The sequence below is a fragment of the Acartia tonsa genome, chromosome 11 (assembly GCF_053477335.1).
Source record: "Acartia tonsa isolate MP-2025a chromosome 11, ASM5347733v1, whole genome shotgun sequence".
Lineage (NCBI taxonomy): Eukaryota > Metazoa > Arthropoda > Copepoda > Calanoida > Acartiidae > Acartia > Acartia tonsa.
The window spans coordinates 30,785,516-30,806,184 of NC_137270.1; the positions used below are offsets into that span (position 1 = coordinate 30,785,516).

General features: G+C 31.8%; 3 protein-coding genes across 6 annotated transcripts in view; all 3 read right to left on the reverse strand.

Annotated features, from left to right (window-relative positions):
• Positions 1-4,868, reverse strand: part of Pask (PAS domain containing serine/threonine kinase) — a 41,219-nt gene extending 36,351 nt beyond the window's left edge. For all 3 annotated transcript variants that reach the window (XM_080177278.1, XM_080177277.1, XM_080177276.1), the window contains exons 1-2: positions 4,768-4,868; positions 4,360-4,452 (exon numbers count right to left, since the gene is read on the reverse strand). In XM_080177278.1, coding sequence (XP_080033404.1) covers positions 4,360-4,452; positions 4,768-4,802 — 128 coding nt within the window. In that variant the 5' untranslated portion in view covers positions 4,803-4,868. The remainder of the gene's footprint in view (positions 1-4,359; positions 4,453-4,767) is intronic.
• Positions 4,869-5,171: 303 nt separating this feature from the next.
• LOC145332309 (uncharacterized) lies at positions 5,172-12,661 on the reverse strand. Of its 2 annotated transcripts, none has more exons than XM_080177280.1 (13): positions 12,505-12,661; positions 12,087-12,143; positions 11,496-11,580; positions 10,323-10,442; positions 9,721-9,838; positions 9,011-9,170; positions 8,126-8,223; positions 7,838-7,925; positions 7,492-7,608; positions 6,754-6,794; positions 6,391-6,463; positions 5,976-6,032; positions 5,172-5,325 (listed from the first exon to the last, which is right to left on the reverse strand). In XM_080177280.1, exons 1-13 carry the CDS (start codon positions 12,579-12,581, stop codon positions 5,172-5,174), a joined length of 1,245 nt encoding a protein of 414 aa, XP_080033406.1. In that variant the 5' UTR covers positions 12,582-12,661. The 2 variants fall into 2 exon arrangements, with proteins under 2 accessions (XP_080033406.1, XP_080033405.1); XM_080177279.1 differs by having other exon boundaries at positions 10,323-10,454.
• Positions 12,662-12,794: 133 nt separating this feature from the next.
• On the reverse strand, positions 12,795-18,345 carry LOC145332310 (uncharacterized). Its single transcript, XM_080177281.1, has 10 exons — positions 18,272-18,345; positions 17,737-17,786; positions 16,833-16,908; positions 16,340-16,487; positions 15,861-16,100; positions 15,512-15,670; positions 14,973-15,140; positions 14,696-14,797; positions 14,264-14,347; positions 12,795-13,408 (listed from the first exon to the last, which is right to left on the reverse strand). The coding sequence occupies exons 4-10, from the start codon at positions 16,451-16,453 to the stop codon at positions 13,328-13,330; spliced, it is 948 nt and encodes a 315-aa protein (XP_080033407.1). The 5' UTR covers positions 16,454-16,487; positions 16,833-16,908; positions 17,737-17,786; positions 18,272-18,345; the 3' UTR covers positions 12,795-13,327.
• Between the last annotated feature and the right edge of the window lie 2,324 nt (positions 18,346-20,669).

Below are 20,669 nucleotides of genomic sequence, written 5' to 3' on the forward strand. Positions count from 1 at the left end.
AACAACTTAAAAATCATCATTACACGACAACCAGTGGACCGATTTTAGATTGGTCAACGGATTTAAATTTATTACGACCAGGACTATTTTTTTGCCACCTTGGACGACTAAATCGGTCAAGGAATAGCCGGCTATGGTATTTTTAAACTTTACTTTTATTTTATGCAATTATTATCATGTCTACAACTTTAAAATCATCGTTACGCGACAACCAGCGGACCGATTTTAGATTGGTCAATGGATTTGAATTTATTATGACCAGGACTATTTTTTTGCCACCTTTGACAACTAAATCGGCCAAGAAATAACCGGCTACGGTATTTTTAAACTTTACTTCTATTTTATGCAATTATTATCATGTCTACAACTTTAAAATCATCGTTACGCGACAACCAGTGGACCAATTTTAGATTGGTCAATGGATTTAAATTTATTACGACCAGGACTATTTTTTTGCCACCTTAGACGACTAAATCGGCCGAGGAATTAAACTTAACATGAAGAAAATGTGGGCCGATTATTTTAATCAGCCGAATCTGGCCTAAGTTGGCTGATTTCCGGCCAGCCGATAACGAAAACAGCTTGCTAATACTGTTCGAATTTGGTTACACTTTTAAGGGAAGGTTTATAAATGTCTTAGGGTTGGTTTTAGGCTTTGTTCCTGACCTCCATCAGACTCCCCAATAGGATAAGGATCAAACAACTAATATTCTAATATTATAGCAATCGTTATATGCGTGGATTGAATCATAACAAAGATATTAAAAACCGCATGAAGATTTAGGGTTGGCAGAGTTATAAAAGTTCAAAAAAATTTCAGATCAAGGATATAAACTTTTCAGATAATTGGCAATTCAAATTCTTATTTGTATCATAAAAGGTAATAGCTGCACTATCATTCCAAATGTTATAGCTATTTTAGAGAATATTGACTGCACTTAATGTACAAAGATGGATAAAATGGTAAACTAAAGAGTAGCTGCTATATTAAGAGAATAGGATAGGTTTAAATAATAAGAAATTGGGGGATGGGAGAAAACTATTGGAGGAAGAACTCATTAGTGGAAAGGGTTTAATTATTGAAGATTATTCAAAAGTACATCATTTTTTAATCTAATAAAAATATAATAATTATTCTAAACTAATTTTTTTATTTGAGGAACAGCTATATAATTCTGATAATTTTAAAGCATATCATACTCAATAAATATTTTGTATATTATTTGTGTATGTTTATAATTATATAACAAGAATCTAAAATTTCTTTTAAGCATAATAAAAATTATAACAAAATTATGTGTTTTCCAAACTATTTATACCTTCCTTACACCCTACCAGAATTTCTCAACCCTATTTTGAAATTCACCCACCCCAAATTCCACAACATCTTTATGAATATCTCTTAGGGTAAGGGGGGGGAAATTTCGGTTTTTTTTCGGTTTTTTTGAAAAAAAATGGGGTAAATATTAATATTTTCAAATGAAACCAAGACCAGTAGAAAGCTTACAGAAAGGACTATCAGGTCCTAAAAGGACATTATCCTAGGACTTTAAGAAGTTGGCCGAAATTGACCGCAAAAAAGTTACCGATATTTCTCCACCACCGGGGGAAATATAGGTAATTTTTTTCAACCTAAAAAAAAATCGATGAAAAACGGCCAAACGGCCAGTCGAACATAAATAATCATAATTAGTATAGGTTATAGGGATTATCCACAAAAAGTTTCATAATGATCGGACTATTCCTTCTATGTTAAAAATGAATTTTTTTGAAAGACGCGAATTTTCGATTTTTTTTTTTTGAAAAATTTTTTTTTAAAAACTTAAAATTAATATAAGAAAAAAACGTATTTTATTACTTTTTAGGCCTGATCCTAAAAAAGCTCACATTGAACTATAGATTTAGCCCAAAAAACATGAAAATTGATTAAAAATTGACCTCAAAAATTGAATTTAAAGCAAAAGTGTCATCTTTGCAAAAAATCTTGACTACATTTTAACCTTAAAAAAATCGATGAAAAAAGGCCAAACGACCAAACAAGCGTAATAAATCATAATTAGTATAGGTGATTGGGATTAACCACAAAAAAATTCATAAAGATCGGACTATTCCTCCTATGTCAAAAATATTTTTTTTTCAAAGGACCAGAAATTTTGATTTTTTCCTCGCAAAATTTTGATTCAAAAAATAAAATTAATTTTTTTTTGTTTTTTATCTGTTCTATTCATTTTTAGGCCTAATTCTTAAAAAGTCCATATGGAATAATAGATTTGACAAAAGAAAACATGAAAACATGACCTTAAAAGTTGAATTTTAATTTCTTTTGAAATTACCGATTTTTCCCCCGGCGCCAACTTTGGTCATTTTTGAAAAAAATATTAACCCGATTTTAAAGCTCTCAACGGATTTGGAAAAAGCGGGCAATTTCTAGTTCAAAAAGTTTTTCAGATCAGCTCTAGGTCTTACCAATTTTTGTGTAGGTCGATCTTTACACACCTACTAAAAAATTTTTGGAAAAAAAAAATTTTTCGTCCGACTTTGAGACCCAATAAGTACCCTTAATATTCATCTCACAAAAAATTCATTTTTTACTTTTTTGTAGGCAATTTAATAAGGAACAAATTTGCTTTTATGTTTTTTTCTGTCATTTGAAAGGAACATGGAGAAAAAGGTCATTTAATGAAGGTAGGTCGAAATTACCGAGAATAGCCCCTTACCGAAACTTCCCCCCCCTTACCCTAACAAATTTACTAGGTTTAGTCATATTTACAATATTTCAACCTGATATTCTGTTAATTCAAGATATTAGGTCAAATGACAAAGAAATTAAATAAGAAGTATGTTTTATAGAGCTAATAGTTGTTCATCTTATTGTAATAACTGAAAAGTGAACTTGGTTGTTTGCAGTAGATTTATGAAATAAAGAAACTTAAAACATGAATTAACTAGGTAAAGGTTTTGTTATTCAATTGTGATCAATTTTCAAAAAGTAAACCTTCAGTATGTTGTTGCTCAAAATGCTTTAAAAAAATAAAAGTGCCCAAAGAATATACAAGAGTGACATTATACTTCAGGGATAGATATTTCAATAAGAAGATTTACAATGTACATATTTTACAATATTCACAATACTTTTTAGACTGACATGTTTCACTACAAGACAATTTTAAAAAATGTAGTAGGCATTTTATGAAAAAGGCGTTTTTTGAGATAGGCGTTTTCTGAGATGGGCGTTTTTTGAGATAGGCGTTTTCTGAGATGGGCGTTTTCTGAGATGGGCGTTTTTTGAGATAGGCGTTTTCTGAGATAGGCGTTTTTTGAGTATAGCCACCGGATTTATATTCTTCCTACTTTAAGGCTAAGAAAAAGAAGATCTTAATGGACAAGATTATGACCATAATAATATATATACTGAAGATAATAAGCTGCAAGAGCCTAAAAATCAAGACTCAAGTCAGCTGCCAATACATGGAGAATCAGCAGCTGCCAAGAATAATATGTCGTTACTGCAATGTTGTCAGATCAATCAATGTTTTATTGATGATGCATGATAGGATCTAATTGGATGTTTGTTTCAGAGTGAACAAGAGTTTTTTTTTATCACAAAGGTGAGTTACTTCTTTATGCAATTCAACAAACTTGTGTTTTTCTTTATGAATGATAAATCCGAAAATATATTTAAATAATCATCCGATTATGCTACGAATTGTTTACAATAGTTTGCAATAGTTACGTGACTATTTACAATTAAACTGTACATTAAATGAATGTTTTTATTTAGCTAGCAGACGGTCAGAATAATATAGTAAAAGTCAGGTAGCAATGGTAGTCAGGGTTGTAAACTTCAAATTATTTTATTAGAATAAATAAACCACGTCTTGATTTATCGATAACACACTATTAAATGAACTCTAAAAATAACAAGAAATTTAAATGGAGAAAGATTGATCATCGTGCATTGCATATACATTACTGATTTGGCGATCCTAATGGAACCATGATCATACATATGCTAACGGGAAGAATATTTTTATATAAATAACAAAACACGGCAACCATGAAGTGTGAGGCTATTGTGACGACAATTAATTGGCGGGTCCAATAGTTAGCAAGTTTATGTGAAATAGTCAAATAACACATATTCAAACATGTAAAAGTTTCATCTATTTGAAGCCTGATTGGTGGAAATTTTGCTATTATATTGGAGAAATAGCTATAGATTATGATTGAACTTGGGATGGGTTAATGCTTTTTTAAATGCCTCATTGTTACTTTCCCTTTTACTAATAAGCCCTGATTTGCTATGTGCACAGCCGCTTGTTAACCGATAAGTTAGACGATGGACTTTTCTACAATTACCTCTGTTCTGCTGTAAATGAGAGTGGGGAGAGTATAAGCTGACTTGAACAGCTAGAAACATCCAGGCTGTTTCGTGATTGGTCCTTCGTAGCACTGAAATATATTAAGGTTTTATGTCTTTAACTAAGATTTCAATAACTCTAAATTAAGATCTACAATTTATAGAAGCTTCTAACAGTCCCTGGATTATTCTAGACTGTTCAAATCTTATAGGAACGCAACCGCTTGTTTTTATAGGTATGTACATATATTGTTAGATTTTGAGAAGTTTAACAGTATTTTAAAAATGTGTCGATACTCTTTTTCTTATGCACAAAAGTTGGTTTGGTTTTAGGTTTCAAATCAATATGCATAAACTAAATGCGAATCTGTCCGCAGCAAAGATCTCATAAATGGCCTTAAACCTACCTGGTCACTTGCCGTGAATTTTCATCCTCTTCCATTTTAATTATCTATCTGAAAAAAGTAATGTTTATGTAATTTTTTGAAATTAAATAAATATACTACAAGAATCAGGTACAAATTTAATAATGATTAGTTCCATCATATTAGGATAACAGAACTTACTCAACTATCTAATTTTAATTAGTGGATCTTCAAATCAGTTTAAAGTCTAGTCTAGACCATAAGGGTACCATGTAACCGAGTCAAAGTTTTTTTTAAGGGGAAAGGGGGCACCCAAACTCCAAAATTAAATTCTTTACACCGGACCTGGGGTAAAATTGATGTAGATCATTTGCTTGCTATTTAAATGCTCCTTTCTAAGCCATTTAAAACTTTTGTGAGTTATATTTCGTATCAAACTCAATAATTTACTCAAATGTAACCTCAGCCGCATTTATTTGATCTTCCAAACTAATTCCATGATCCTTATCAATATTATACATCTTGGGGAACATTGTTTCTAGCTGCTGCAAGCTGTAACATCCGTGTTTCTTGGTCACGTGCTTCTGAAGGTAATCTTTCCTGAAAATAAAAATGATAATTCTGTCGAAAAGTAGTGGGGTTTTTACAAAGTATTTTCTCGCATTCATTCGAAACCGGTGGATTAGAACCGGTTCTCATCCATACGAAAAAACTATGGATAGCATTGTATTATATCCAGTATTCTACGAATATTAAACTGGTTTTAAACTTATAATTGTACATTTTATATCCGCAGAAAGCCGTTTATGCGAGAAATAACTATTCTAACACTATAGGGACACACCACTAGCATTTAGGGTTTTGTATTGATCAAAAGTGAAGGAAGGGGGCATAAAGTAGCCTTTAAAAATTTAAAGACTTAAATATTAGAATAAAAAAACCTAATTTCATCCAATTACTCAGGCGAAGCTTCCTTTAGCAGGAGAACTCGATCGGTTCAGCGGAAGCAAGATCTCAATGGACAAAAAAAACTTTTTACAAATCATAACAAAAGAGTACACCTATGCTTCAAACTATGCTAGGATAAGCAAAGCAACTTCATATGAATTTACCAATTTTATACGAAAAACCTAGAGTTGATAAGTGAAGCTAAAGTTACATTCAGATAATAGATACAATTTTTCGATGATTTTCTAGATTTATAGTTTGAAGATGTTTTTGTAAGATTGATTAAATAAAAAGTGAAATACCTTGCTAAGCTAAGATAACAAATTGGACAAGTGAAAGGGACTTGTTTACTGTGTATTCTGAAAATCAATGTTCATTTTTATGGAAGCAAGAATAAATTAGCGGACTTACTATATAAATCACTTTGTCTCTCCATCCACTCCTAAGAAGGAAATGTGAAATAAATACATAAATATATCTTTAATGACCACTGATGAACAACATTCCTTATAATTTACTTCGTTCGTGTGTCCAACTATGATTATTGTCCTTCTCTTGTTAAGGATGTTATCATCCTTGTAATTATAAAAGCAATACTCTAAATTCAAATTAAATGTCCGTTGGTCAGAACCGTTTTGGGATTTGTTTGGGCACCATCTACCTTACTTTGTCCACCTGTCCATTAAAAATCTTGCTTATTATAAAATGAACTTTTGCCTGGAATGTCTTGTATATTTATTCTTCTGATGTGTTCTATAGCCACATGTAGAGCAGATATACTTGAAAAGACCCTGTAGATTAAAGTAAAAATACAGAAAAACCTTAGATTTTTTTCTTTAATAAGTTTAGGAAACTAAAGGTTAGGTCAAGCCTTCCAAGAGAAAAGGCCCTTTTTATTTGAGCCTTACCCTAGATTTTCGAACCTTTTACAGGCCAGGCTCTTTATAAAGCTTCGCCCATAGAAACTGAGGGAGGTTCAACTAAACGACAAATTTAATTTATTATGAATAGTATTCTCATTTAAGTTTAAAGATTAAAGTTATGTAATTAATAATTAATTGGCTGTTTTGTAAAAACTTTCCTGGTGTCCCCGCTCACATTTCTTCTGCTCCGAGCTGTTTCTAAAAATATGTTCAAATGAAAAAAAATTTCTTTATTGAATTAGAAATAGTCAATAAGGGAAGAAAGTGTTCTAGATTTATCTCACCGCAACTGTCTTCACTTTCAAAGTTATTTTTTACATCGCACACAATCTATGAAAGTAAATGCTATTTGTGTATGTGTAATTAAAAACATCTACAACGGCTGGTCCTAAAGATCCATAAAAGCGAAGCTCTGAAATGGTAGAACAAACGAACATTATAACTTTAAAAGTGTCAGAACTGAATAAAAAGTCTAAACAAAATTGTGAGTAAATTTGTTGCAACACTTCTAAAATACAGGAAACTGTTTAAGGTCATATTTACAATTTTAGAACTTTATTATAGAGATGCTTCGCTTATAATATTGTACCTTGTGGTAATAGAAATCAATATTCCCAAAATCAGATAAATAGGACATACAAAAATTTGTTGTCAAAAATTAAAAAATTATCATGTTTTATATGGACGTTGGGACTTTCTGGTAACGATTATAGAGTTACCAAGCTACCTAAACCGTACCTAATTGTTGTAGGAATCATCATGTAAAGTTTGAAATCGATAGTATAATTCTAACCAACTTAAATTAACGAAAAGAGCTAACTGTCCGCGACGGAAAAAGGTTTGCTTTATAGAATTGCTAACAACAAATATATATTTTTTCCTTTAAAATGCCTACCTGTATTGTTTATTGCATGTAGAGCATGGATAATTTCTCTCTCCAGTATGTCCAGTCTTGTGGTAGGAATAAGCACCACTATCTTTGAATCCCCGGCCACATATATCACAGAAATAACTAAGATAACAAAGAGAGGAGTTATCATTTTGAAAATATTTTTATAAAGGTATGTAGGAACTCCAAGAAACAGAACAGATAGCTAATTTTTTAAATTAAGAGACGAAATTTAAAGACAAACATCCAGCTAAATGGAGATTTTTTACAGGCATGAATTAGAAATGCATATTAAAAAAAAATAAAAACATTTATTTTACACAGAAAATAGCAAGAAATGTTCAAATCTTACCAATATGAATCTTTATTTTGATGAACATTTTTCATATGTTTATTAAGATCTTTAACTTTTTGATGGCATTCAGAACACTCATTCGCTCCTTTGCACATGGTTGCATGAATTGAATAGATGTATTATTACTTGTATTATAGGATGTTGCACCAGATTTGCAAAGTGATGTTCGCAGCTGGCTAAAATAACGAAACCCCCATCCACCCTCTTTACCCCATCCCCATCCTCCTACCGGATATTTAGTTGAAATGTACTTAATTATAATCATAATCATGCAATCATGTTTGCCTTTAGTATGAATTTTCATGTGTTTTGTGAGGTTACACTTGAGTGAAAATACTTTGTTACATACATCACAGTTGTGTTCCTCAATATTCTTTGATTTCCTGAAAATAAGAGTTTAGGTTAATATTTATAAGCAGGGTTTCGGATCCGCATTGATTGTATGCGGATCCTTGACAATAAAATAAAATCACCAAATTTTTCAAAAAAATTTTATTCTTTAATTCGAAGTCAAAAATACTTTTAATTTTCAAGTCTGAACCTAAACCTTAAAGATTGGCTTTCATCAAGAGAATGTCTGAGATTTTATATAAATTTAGGTAGATTTTTCCATTTTTTCCGCATTTTTTTGAGTCCAAGGATCCGGATCCGCATTTTTTTGCGGATCCGGATCCTTGGACTCAAAAATATGCGGATCCTTGCGGATCCGGATCCGAAACCCTGTTTATAAGAATATATTAATTAAGAATCTAGAATTGCGGCTATATCCCTAGAGACCTACAGTGGCACTTAAAATAAGGGGTAAGTCGACCTTTTACTTTCCATTTTAGCTTTAGAAAGGAAAAAAAATTACAGTGCATTTTTTCTCTTGGAATGGTTGAGGTATCCTTTCTAAAATAGTTATAAACCTTTTCTTAACCTATGAATAGATCAAATGTGTCAGTACACACAGACAAACGGACAAACATCATGTTACTTTTATATAAGGATTAGATCTTCAATTGCTAGACGACAATTTAAAACAAAAAACAGTAAAAAAATTATCTTTGAATTATTGACAATATTTTCAAAATTTGAATTTTTATTATCAAATATGTTTTATCCACATTTGTTATTAGTGTTTTACTCAAGAATATGATTGTAAAAATTATTTATTGAAAATAATGCTACCTTAATACAGATTTTCTATGAGATGTGTCATTTTGTTCATGAATTTTAGATTCATTTTCAAAATTTTCAGAAAGCTCTTTGTTTGTTTTATTATCTTCATTTATATTTGATGTCTCTGAGTAGTTATGGTCTAATTTGTTAATCCTTAACAACGACTCTCCTTAAAAAAGATAAAGATTTTTAAAAAAAGGACGACTATGTCTAATAGAAGCGAAGTTTAATTTCCTCACCCCTTAACCTCTTGTTGGTGGGCCTGTTATCCCTTTTTTCCCCACCCCCTAAAGGTTCAAACTTCACTGTCAAAAAACAGTGGACACCAATAATAAATTTATTATTACTTGGATCTTACACCAGATTATCATGTACTCTAATATAGTAAAACTTATAGCTGGTTTAAATAAGGACTCCAACCCTCTTATCCAAGAACGGATGAACGAACTGAACAATAAATTATATCCTGGTTAGCAACCTAAATTTGCGACCGTTTTTCCCCTGTCATAATATCCGCGTATGTTCTACATCTACAACAATACATGAAATTATCATTTTACCCTAAAGGAAATTCATTAATGAGAGACAAACATGTAAGAATGGAAGCTTATTAAAAAAAATATTAAAAGATATTGCTTTACTATTTCGCAAATTATTTAATTTGTTGATAACGAATACAGCATAATATTCTACACAATATGCCAAATCTTTATCCGTGCCTTGAATAGAAAGTAAATGTGTTTCTTGCTGGTTTAGATTTACTTTGGTTAGGGTGTAGTCTTTGTAAAATGGTTCTTCAATTATAGTTTCTTGTGGTGGAGCGTTTGAAATAGAAGCCTAAACAAAAGCTGTTCATTGTCTTTCTAAGGGTGCGATTTATAGAAGGACAGCTACTCTATATCTAAGGTTTGTCCATACGGTACAATTCTAAAGGAAACATATTTTGTTCAATAACGGATTTGATTTAATTCCCCTCCTCCCTCGAAAAGGACCATTTGGTATCAATTCTGATCAATAAAAATACTTTTATTTTTATTTGAAATTTCTACTTGCAATATTATTACATGTCAGTCACTACTCAACTAAAATAATCGTTGCGACGAAAGGAAACATTTCACAAAAAGATCATTTTACTGTCATATTTTATTTTCCATGTATTTCATTACTATTATTATAATTTTAAAATCTAAAACACTTAAATATAATATTATGTTATGTACTAAAAGAGGAGAAATCAATCAATTCAGCGACTATTGATATCTTAAGCTTATGACAAAAAAATATGTTACTAATTTATATAATAGGATATAATATTAATTACCTGTTTTTCTATCTTTACTTGGAAATTTGAATTTTCAGTCCTTGAACCGTTCATAATATTCTGGGTTACTTCTATAAGATCTTCGGTTTTTACATCACCTTCGTAGATTTCTTCTGTCGCCTTAATTTGCAGCTAATATGAAACGGATATCTAAAAAATTAAGACCAGTTTTGTCAGGTGCCAATGGCCCGAGGCTAACAAAACTGCTAAATATTAGAGGAAGTCAGGTGCGGTAAATTTACCATCTCGATTTTATAAAATCAACATATTAGTTATTAAGTAACTTGTTGCGAAGCTCTAGAATTTTTCGACCGTTATATCGCCACACAGTGCCTTTGAAGGTGCTTTGACTTTAGTGTCAGAACCTAAATAGGGACATAGTGCATTTCATTACCCTAGATTAGATAACTTCATTTCACTTTTCAATAAAATCTAAAATGCAGCGGTTTTTGAGAAAATTAGATTTAAAATTTCAATTTCAATTTTCACCCACTAGGAGTTACCGCATAATCATGACAAGAAAAGCAAAGATTAATTATTTAAAATTTTTAACAACTTTGCTTTTATAAAGTCAGTCATAAAACCTCTCTATATATGATTTATTTAAGGCTGAATTTCCGTGACCTTAGCAAAGCTATTGATAAAAATGGCCATTAATTAACTCACTTCAGGAGTGGTTTTATGAAGAACTTTATAAAAGCGAAGTTGTTCAAAATTTAAAATAAATAATCTTTGCATTTCTTGTCATGATTATGCGGCAACTCCCAGTGGGTGAAAATTGAACTTGAAATTTTCAAATATAATTTTCTGAAAAACCGCTGTATTTTAGATTTTATTGAAAAGTGAAATGAAGTTACCTAACCTAGGGTAATGAAATGCACTATGTCCCAATTTAGGTTCTGACACAAAAGTCAAAGCACCTTCATTTGCACTGTGGCCAATAGACCAAATATTTAGACAGACTACCAACTCTTTGGCACCCGACTTCAGTTTCATCCTAATGTTGTCACACGTATTATTAACAATACTTTTTTTACGGTTCAAGACATTCAGCCTAATAATGTCTAACATTTTCAACGTCTCCAGATTGACGCGAACAACTAGGTTGACCTCATCATGAAAATAAAAATCCATCAAACCCTTTGTTAAAATCAAACTAACACTGAACATTACCTGAATGTTGACAAGGATATGATCAAACCAGTGTTTGCATTGCGCGGAAATATTTGTCTTTGAATCTGGCTTTCCAACACAGTCTCTAAATAGTTATAACTTTATAAATGATGGAAATAAAACAAAATTATATAACAAAAAAATATAACAAAATTTCTAAAGAAAAAATACCTAATAATCACAGGAATTGTTATTTATCGCATATTAGTCTGCTTTTCGCGGATATTATAATAAGAAATTATAATATCAAAGCCAGTTTTGTGAGCCCGAGGGGCCGGACTAACAAAACTGGTATTAATCTTATGATTGATTGTTAAATATTCGTGGAAAATTGTCTCTAATACGATGCTATACATGATTTTTCAGTATGGCTGAGAACTGGTTTTAATCCAGCGGATTCCATCGGTTTCGATGACATAATTGAAAATTTAATTCTTACAATTAGCAATTTCTATTAATAATGATTATATAATGCATACCTACAATATAGTGAATTATATTTTTATGAGTGAGAGCTAATTTTGGAACCTTAGTCTTAGAGGTCTTAAGGATTATAATTTTTATTTTATACCTATTAAAAGTTGAACTTGCCTGTTATGATAAACAATTCTTCCATCGTCTTTCAAAATCAATAACTGTTGCATATCACTAGAAAAGCAGCATATTAAAAAAATCAAATTTTATACATAAACATTATTTCCAGTATTGCTTCGAAACCGATTACAATCCGGTGGATTAGAACCGGTTCTCAGCCATACTGAAAAATTATGTATAGCATCATATTATATCCAATAAATAGTAATAATTACTTTTAACACAAATCAATTTATTATAAACTCTTGAGTGAAACTTATACTTTCAAAGAGCGCCACTACTATTAGATGTTGTCTAACTTACAACGTTTAAATCAAACTAATAAAACAAATTAAAAATTAAGGTCTCAATTAAAGCAATCTGTTATGTTACTTAATTCTGTACTTAATTCTGTATAGATTAAGAATAAACATACCTGGATGAAAATTCTGTTTTAACCTTCAAAACAGCTGACTCTAAAAACCCATGACATTTTAACTCAGATGTTTTCATTTTTAAAATCTGATACAAATTTTAATTGTTTTTTTTTTGTATATGAACTTATATAAAAGTGAGAGATGAAAACCTGTTTGGTAAATGTAATTAAAATCAAAATACATTTGTGACAATCATGATTAGGTAATACAAATTTTCTTTAGGTGAAATATCTCTTACATTAAAAAAATGTAATCAATAATGCTAAAATAAAACAAACATATTTTATGGTTTTGTGTACTTCAATTGCGACTTTTTTCAAAGAAATCATATCATACCTAATTATCTAAAAGGAAAATGAAAGAAAATCTAAAAAATGAGTACAGTTACCCAAGTATAAGTATGAAAACATAACAAAAGAATGATATAAACATATTATAATATCAACTTTAAAAAAAAAAACTTAAAATAATATTACCTACTAAATAACAATACTTATATAATAAATGGAGTTCAGTTAGGAAACATACCAAAATTTACATATTATAGCTTCTTTAATAGGTATTATACAAGTCATAATTCATAATTATAAAAAATATCTGTAACTTATACCTAACTCTCCCTATCACTAAAAACCACCATTAATCTTTAAATTTTATAGTTGCTTATTCATCAATCGGCGGCCAAGAGTTTTGAAAATAATTCTTTGTTTTAACTGTGCATGTAAAATAAAATTATATATAATATATGCCTTTGAATTGAGATCTATCTAATTGAAATGCACGCACTGTATATCTACCACTGGCCTATGCCTGGTTATATTTCTAAGAGGCAGGGGTAACAAGATTCTTTTTATGTCTTGCTTGCACACCATGGCTGTTCAATTGTGATACAATTCCTGGCCCCTGAAAATTACACTGTTTAAAGATTTTAATGGAAATAATGAAAATATAAAAAAACAGTTATTTTTAAAGTTTTAATGCTGTATGATAAAGAGACCAGTAGGTTGCGGGTAAATTCCGTAAAGGTGTGAGTTTTAAGGTTTAAAAACAGTAGTAGAACGATAAAATTCACTAAATATGTTTATTAATAAATATTAATATGTAAATAAAAGAACTTTAGACAAAAAAAAGTTACAGCTCTAAAATTCGGCACAGCAGTTGTTTTTGTGGTGAACAATATGGAACTGGGAAGAAACGGCGGCGGAACCACCGCTCCCGCCGAATTTTTTTTGCCTTTTCTCGCCATAATAGACAATTTTCAATCATCTGAGATAAACTTTTTTTTTCATAAAAATTTCGCTTATATTTTCACTTGACACTTGTAAGATTTTACACTTGCAATTTTTTTTAATATTGACATGTTTGAAATATTGCAAGTGTCACGTGAAAATATAAGGGAAATTTTTTTGAGAAAAAAAGTTTATCTCAGATGATTGAGAACTGTCTAATTTGGCGAAAAAAAGGAAAACAATTCGGCGGGAAACGACGGTTTTTGGCGGGAGCAGCGGTTCCGCCGCCGTTTCTTCACAGTTCCATATTGTTCTCCAAACTGCTGTGCCGAATTTTGGAACTGTAACTCTTTTATGGGCTGAGATCATGCACGTTTTACTTTTGATTTCAAAAAGTGGCACATCCGCCTCCCTTCTTTCACATATTTTCTTACAAATATATCGGCATATGTTTGCAAATTCTTAAAAAAAAATTTGAATTTGAACATTCTACCATTTTAGGCTTTAAAATGCAACTGTATTTATTTACCTTGATGTTAAGCTTACAGACAGTACATCGGATGACAACAGCCTGATTTCTGCGTAGGTGACTTAGGGCGTGCTCAGTCATGTCCTGATAAAAAAAACCTTCGTTTTCAGGGATTTTACCTAAAACTATTTTTGGACCACCGAAACTAGCCCCTTTATTATTAATCTTTGAAGAAGAAAACGTATTTGAAGCCCATACAAGAGACAATATCCCCAAGAGGTACTAATCCTGCAGGGTCTTTCTTACCTATACTTCTGAGGCATAAAAATAAACATGCACTAAAATAATTCATTTAATTATAAAAATTGAGGTTTAGCCAAGATTACCCCCCCCCCCACCCCCTTACAATCCAATTTGTCCATCGCTGAAACAAAATTATATTATCAACTTAATTTATTTTGTCCTGTTATGTCTCTCTAAAAACATGCTTACCTTTAATGAACCAACTACTGTACAACCAGCCGTCTGACAGGCATAAACTTTTTTCCTACGTTTCACTGTTCGCTCTTCAACACTTTGAATATTTTGAATCTCCTAAAATAAGAGATTTATTTCAATAAAGAGCGTAGCATAGAAGGTTCACATTAAAAGAAAATAGAATAATACAGAGAGAGAGATAATAATAGGGAGTAGCGCACCCATGTCATAGTTCCCTGTCTGTCCAGCGGTTTCCGAGATCCTAAGCTGACAGTAAGCTTTGTAATTTCACCTGGCTTCCAGGGGTTGCCAGTTGTGGCTGTCTGTTATTTGAAGCTTGTGGGCTTCCTCTACCTAACCCGCCCCCAGCTGTTGTTGGCTGAGAGCGGGGCGTTCCAACTACGCCTGGTCCTTTTTGTTGCGTTCTTCTTCTTGGCATGGCATTTGTTGGCTTCTTAAACTAAATAATAAATCTTTTTAAAAAGGTTTTTTATCTAAATTCTAAATATATTTTCAACAATTTCCCTTTTTGTGGCACTGATATTTTATACAGGAAATGTACCTAGTATAGTTATTTATCGCATCGTATTATAGACAGGTTTAAACGGATATTAAAATAAAAATTATAGCATTAAAACCAGTGTTATTAGCCCCGAGGGGCCGAAGGTCCGGGCTAACAAAACAGTATTGATTTTTTTATTTTTATTTTAATACTCGTGGAAAATTGTCTGTAATACGATTCTATACAGGATTTTCAGCATGGCCGAGAACCGGTTCTAATCCAACGGAAAACTATTTCGAAGACATTCTGGTTAAAATTAATTTAAATACCTGATTTTGTGATGTTGATTGTTGAGGATTAATTTCCTGTATATCATTGGCTGCAGAATCAACTTGAGAAATTTCCTGTATATCATTCTCTTCTATCTCCTCTATTTCATGTTCTACTTCCTGTATGTCTTGGTCTTGAGCATTGTCATTGCAGTCAACCTTAAGTTTAATCATAACTTTTTTATCTAATACTTTTTAATCCATAATAGCTAAGATTTTTCTGAAATCAATCTTCAGATGTCCGAAAATTAAACTATTAAAGTTAGATAAAATATATTAGATAATAATCAAAGAATTCAAAGATCCTACCTCTTCTTAATATGGAATGTATCATTTAAAGAAAATATACCTCTTGAATATCTTGCTCTACTTCTTGTATATCTGGTTCAACATCATTATCATCCTGAGCATTAATCTGTTCATTTTCAAGCTCTTCAATTTCCATCTCTTCTTCGACTTCTAGCACTTGGACAGAAGGCTGCTGAAGATTCCTTGTTCCAGCAACGTGAAGACCAGACTGTTGGACATTTCTATTAGGAGCCAGCTGCGGTTGGCTACTTCTGCTACCAACAAAACCTGCCGGAAGTACCTGAAAATAATCAATGATAAAAATAGCAATATATATATTATATATCAGACATATAATAAACGCCAACTTTTCATTAGTAGCGAACTTTGTATTGAATATTTAAAATGAAAAAAAACTGTTTAACTAAGAAAGAAATTAAGTTAAGTTACTGGAAGCTGCATGACACTATTGACTATATTGTTAATGGACGGAAGTTAATCTGTAATATTGTTGTTAAAAAGAATTAAAGATATTTCTACCTGAACTTCTGATTGAACCGTCTGATTTGTTTGCAACACTTGAACTTCAGGTTGTGGTAATTGCTGCCGGCTCCCTTTATTTTCTGGCAAACAAATAACGCTTTGTTCCTCCATTGTTGGACCTTCTAACACTACAGTATCACAGTCCCTTAAAAAGATCTCATCAATTCACATGTTTCGTAAAATTATGCGTCTTGCTCTAAAAAAAGACGCTAAATTTTTCCATTTTCGTATCTACGGTCATTCCAGATAAAAACTAGTGACTGTGCCCCTAGCATCTATGGATTAAGTATTCAAAGGGTTAAGAAAGAAAAATAAAAGTAAAAAATTAAAAATAGCCTAAAACCATCCCAGACCGACCAATGTGAAGCTTCCCTAAAATAAAGAAATAAATCGGTTCAGTAGATATCGAAATCTTAAGCTACAGACAAAACTTACTACTTTATATAATAGGATATGCCAGAGATATATAATAAAATCTATCTGTTATTACCTCCTTCTTCTGCTCGGTGAAGAAACATTTGTAGAACTAGGTCTTGTAAATCCAGGTATTCGGTTTTCAATAACATTTCCTGTTTGAACAACTTATAAGGAACAAGTAGATATTTAGAGAACGCGACTCTAACAAAACCTTATTATAAGATGTTAAAATTTAATTGTAGAACATGCTGAGCTAAAATATTACCAGTGCAGTGGGATAATTTGATAAATTTGCCCATACACATTTCAATCAAACAAACAGTTAGAATCCTTATAATAAAGTAACAGGATGTGTGTTTGTTTGTGTCTGTCTGTGTGTACCGAAGGATCTCGCTAACCGCTGAACCGATTGGGTTCTCCTTAACAGGGTAGCTTCTCATAGGTCCCGGGAAGGTTTATAACTATTTTGGGGGAGGGTACCACCACCCTCCAAAGAGAAATCGCCCCTAGAAAAAAATATCCCCCCCATAAAAATTTAGTTTTTTATCTTTTCAACTTAAATTAAAAATGAGAGGGGGTGGGGCACTCCCCCCCCCCATAAAAAAATTTTCCTTCCCTCAATTTTTTTAAAAAAATCTAAAATAAGAAATTGGGTTATAAAATTTGACTCTCCCTCTCCTCAAGTGCCACTAGAGGCCTCTAGGGGGCGTATCCGCTAGTATCAATTAAAGTATTGTGTGTATTTTGTATATCCAAATTCAGAAAGTCGAAATTTCATTTAGTACAAAGGTATGACACCATGTTAAATACTCCATCCATAAAAATATTCATTATCATCTAATACAAGTCTTTGAAAGTATCACTGCATTAAAAGTTAACAATATTTAGAAATATATTAAACATACTTTTACCAACGCGTTAGGTAATAACCAAATTACAGAATAGCTTCGCTACTAGTAAAACTACTTGTTCCCATATTCCTGAATTAGATTCAATGATTTCCAGATCTAGAAGTTCAGGTGACTGTCTGGTATACGAGAAAATTCTTTATTTGCAAATAGGGCCAACCCCTCAATCAATAACGAAGGGATGGAGGAACGGCATTACCAACCAAAATATACCAAATTATTTATGTAATAGTAAGTGCTTTGAACAAGAAAACATGTAATATTTCGTTTAATAAGCTTGTTTTATAACAGTTAGAACTGAGAAACAAGGAAAAATATGACGGTAGTAGGCAATTTCGTATCTTTGTACTTTCGGTGCTTTCACACAAAGTGCTTATTGAGCATAACCCCCCTCTCCTCTTTTTATAATCTAAATAAATTAAAATTTAGGGGGGGGGGGCGGCCGGGGAGGTACTTTTTCCCTATGACTGAATGAACATAACCCAGACTGATACAACGAAAAACTACATGCCTATGGATACATTTATATTTATATTGAAATTCAAAAGGTGGGGGGAGGTAGGTGGGAGAGGAATGGTCCAATTTGCATGACAAGGAATCTTCCCTGGGAGACTGTTCCAGATCAACAACCTGGGTTCCATCCGTGTCCAGAGGACTCAGGCTTGTAAGTTTGTCCTGTTTTAGTATCAATACTTATAACAAGGATAATAAAGAAAGAAAACTTTAACAAAGATCAAAATTTGGATGCTGCACTTTTTGTGCTGCAGTAGCTACGTTTTTTTGGTAGAGAAAATATTAAAAAGAAATTACATTTCTGGAATAGCAGCTTGTTAAATAACATATACTCCATTGAAAGTCCATAACCCTTTATAATTAAGGATGGCTAAAATGATCCTTAGATCAGACCAAATAACATTTTCCTCATAAGGAAGACGGACAGACCAACTGACTACTAAAAAAAATATTGATATTAATACAAGGTATTGATTCCTTATGAGATTGACTAGAAATATGGGCTAAACCCTGCCCAATATCCACGACTTTGTCACAAGGCAAACATTTGTATTTTCCTTTATTTGTAAATATTAGGATAAGCTAATGCGTAAAAAAGTTTTGACGATGTTTTAAAAGCTGCTTGTTTGTACAACCCAATCAAAAAACCAATAAATAAGTTTCCAAAGTGTTTAAGCCAACTAATGAGATAACGTGCTAATATAGGGTAGTGCGGGGTTAATGCGGTCATTGGGTCAATTCCGGTCAAACGACCAACTTTTTAAAAACCGTTTTTTACCGGTGTTCTAAACGTTTGCGAGAGATCTTCAGAAAAGCAAAGTTGTAGTTTATTGCCTATACTTTCATTTCTTTCTTCCGCAAATTTTTGTCAGATCACTCCTTCTATGATTTTTTTGCCCTCAAAAAGTTGCAAAAAATTTGCAAAAAAAAAATTTCAAAATAGGCCATGTTCAATCTAAAATTGTGAAACAATGGTAAGTCCTATCGACCTCCGGGTTTTTGTAAAATGAAAGATATGGCATTCATTTATCGTTTGCAATTGGAGGCGTTGTTCTAACTTGATTTTTTCATAATTTTTTTTCGTCTAAAAAAAATGGTCTATTCCGGTCACTTTTTTTACTTTTTTTTATTACTGTATTTATAAATGTATAATACCCTAATGTTTTTTTCAGGTGATCTGGAAGCATGAACAACCCAAATGCATGACCTAAGCTTTAATCATTGCCTTGCCTGCTTGTATTATACATGTTTTGTTGCCTAAGCTTTTCAAATTGTAAAGACATCTAAAATTTTTCAGACACATTTTTATAGTAATGGGAAGAGTATATCACCCAAAGGAACGCCTTAAATATTTGCATGAAGATCTAACAGCTGCATTGGCTCATGTAAGAAGGGGTATGTCTATTAGAAAGACCGCTAGAAGATTTAAAATTCCATATGAAACCCTTGCATCTTTTTCGTATAAGAGGGTGTTCGCGATTTTTGCGCGGTTTGGATTTTTTATGTCAAATCGGCTAGGATTCAGCTAGAAAGGTGTTTAAGGTGTCTATAGAAAGCTTTTTGCATGTCCTAACAAAAACTCCCAAGGATATGGGTTCTATCTCCAAGATTTAGAGTACATATTCAAGATTTTGTATTTTCAAAATTCTTGTTGCATAAAATGTGTTGAAATATTAGAGTTAGACCCCATATCATTTCGAGTTAATTGTCAGGCATGTAATTTTACATTTTTAGACACCTTAACCACCCTTGTAGGTCAATCCTAGCCAATTTGAGACAAGAAAAAATGTATCAAAAACTGCTGTCAAAACTGACAGGATTTTTAAAATTAAAAATTTTTTGGGAAAAAATCACTTTTTTCAAGAAATTCCAAGACCTGCGAATCAGAAATTGCCTCTAATTTATGTATAAAGCTTAAAAAAACCTAATCATATAATAAAAAGTATGATTTTTTAAAAAAAGTTTGCATGAAAAAAATTGATGTTTTTTTTGCGATTTTACCGACTTTTTATAATGGAGAAAATGTGGTCAAAAAATTGTCTGATCTGCATGCGACTAGTACTGTTAGAAAGCTAATGACCTCAGCTTTCTACTCATAGTTTAAAATGTTAAAAAAAATATTTTAAGGGGGTGTTCCACCCCCCCAAAGTCAACTGACCGAAATAGCCCCACCGGTGGGGTTATTCCGGTATAGGCCAACCGCCGCCCTTTAGACCGATTTTTGACCGACTTCTAGTTGCGAGATCTTAATGGGACCAAGACAGGCTTCTTCGTTATTGCCATATCGTTCATTTGCACTCTTAAAAACCGGAAAAAGTTTTTGGGAAGTATGTTTTTTTTTAAGTTGAAGCAAAAAATTTACCGGAATTACCCCGCACTACCCTAACTTTAAGGTTTATTATAATAAAAAAAATAGATGTCCTCTCCTTCCCAGTGTAAACACCAATCTTTTCAAAACTTTTAATTTAATTTGTTAGCATACACATAGC

Bases quoted from the DNA above. Each gene is read 5' to 3' on its own strand.
- LOC145332309 (XM_080177279.1), bottom strand. From the start codon at position 12,581: ATGAAAACATCTGAGTTAAAATGTCATGGGTTTTTAGAGTCAGCTGTT. The intron at 7,926-8,125 runs GCAAACATGATT...CCATGTGCAAAG, and splicing joins CATGAAAATTCATACTAAAG to GAGCGAATGAGTGTTCTGAA. The intron at 5,326-5,975 runs GTATTTCACTTT...TTTTATTTTCAG, and splicing joins TGTTATCTTAGCTTAGCAAG to GAAAGATTACCTTCAGAAGC.
- LOC145332310 (XM_080177281.1), bottom strand. From the start codon at position 16,453: ATGGAGGAACAAAGCGTTATTTGTTTGCCAGAAAATAAAGGGAGCCGG. The intron at 16,101-16,339 runs GTAGAAATATCT...GATTATTTTCAG, and splicing joins CGGTTCAATCAGAAGTTCAG to GTACTTCCGGCAGGTTTTGT. The intron at 15,141-15,511 runs GTATTTAAATTA...TTTATTATTTAG, and splicing joins AATCAACATCACAAAATCAG to TTTAAGAAGCCAACAAATGC.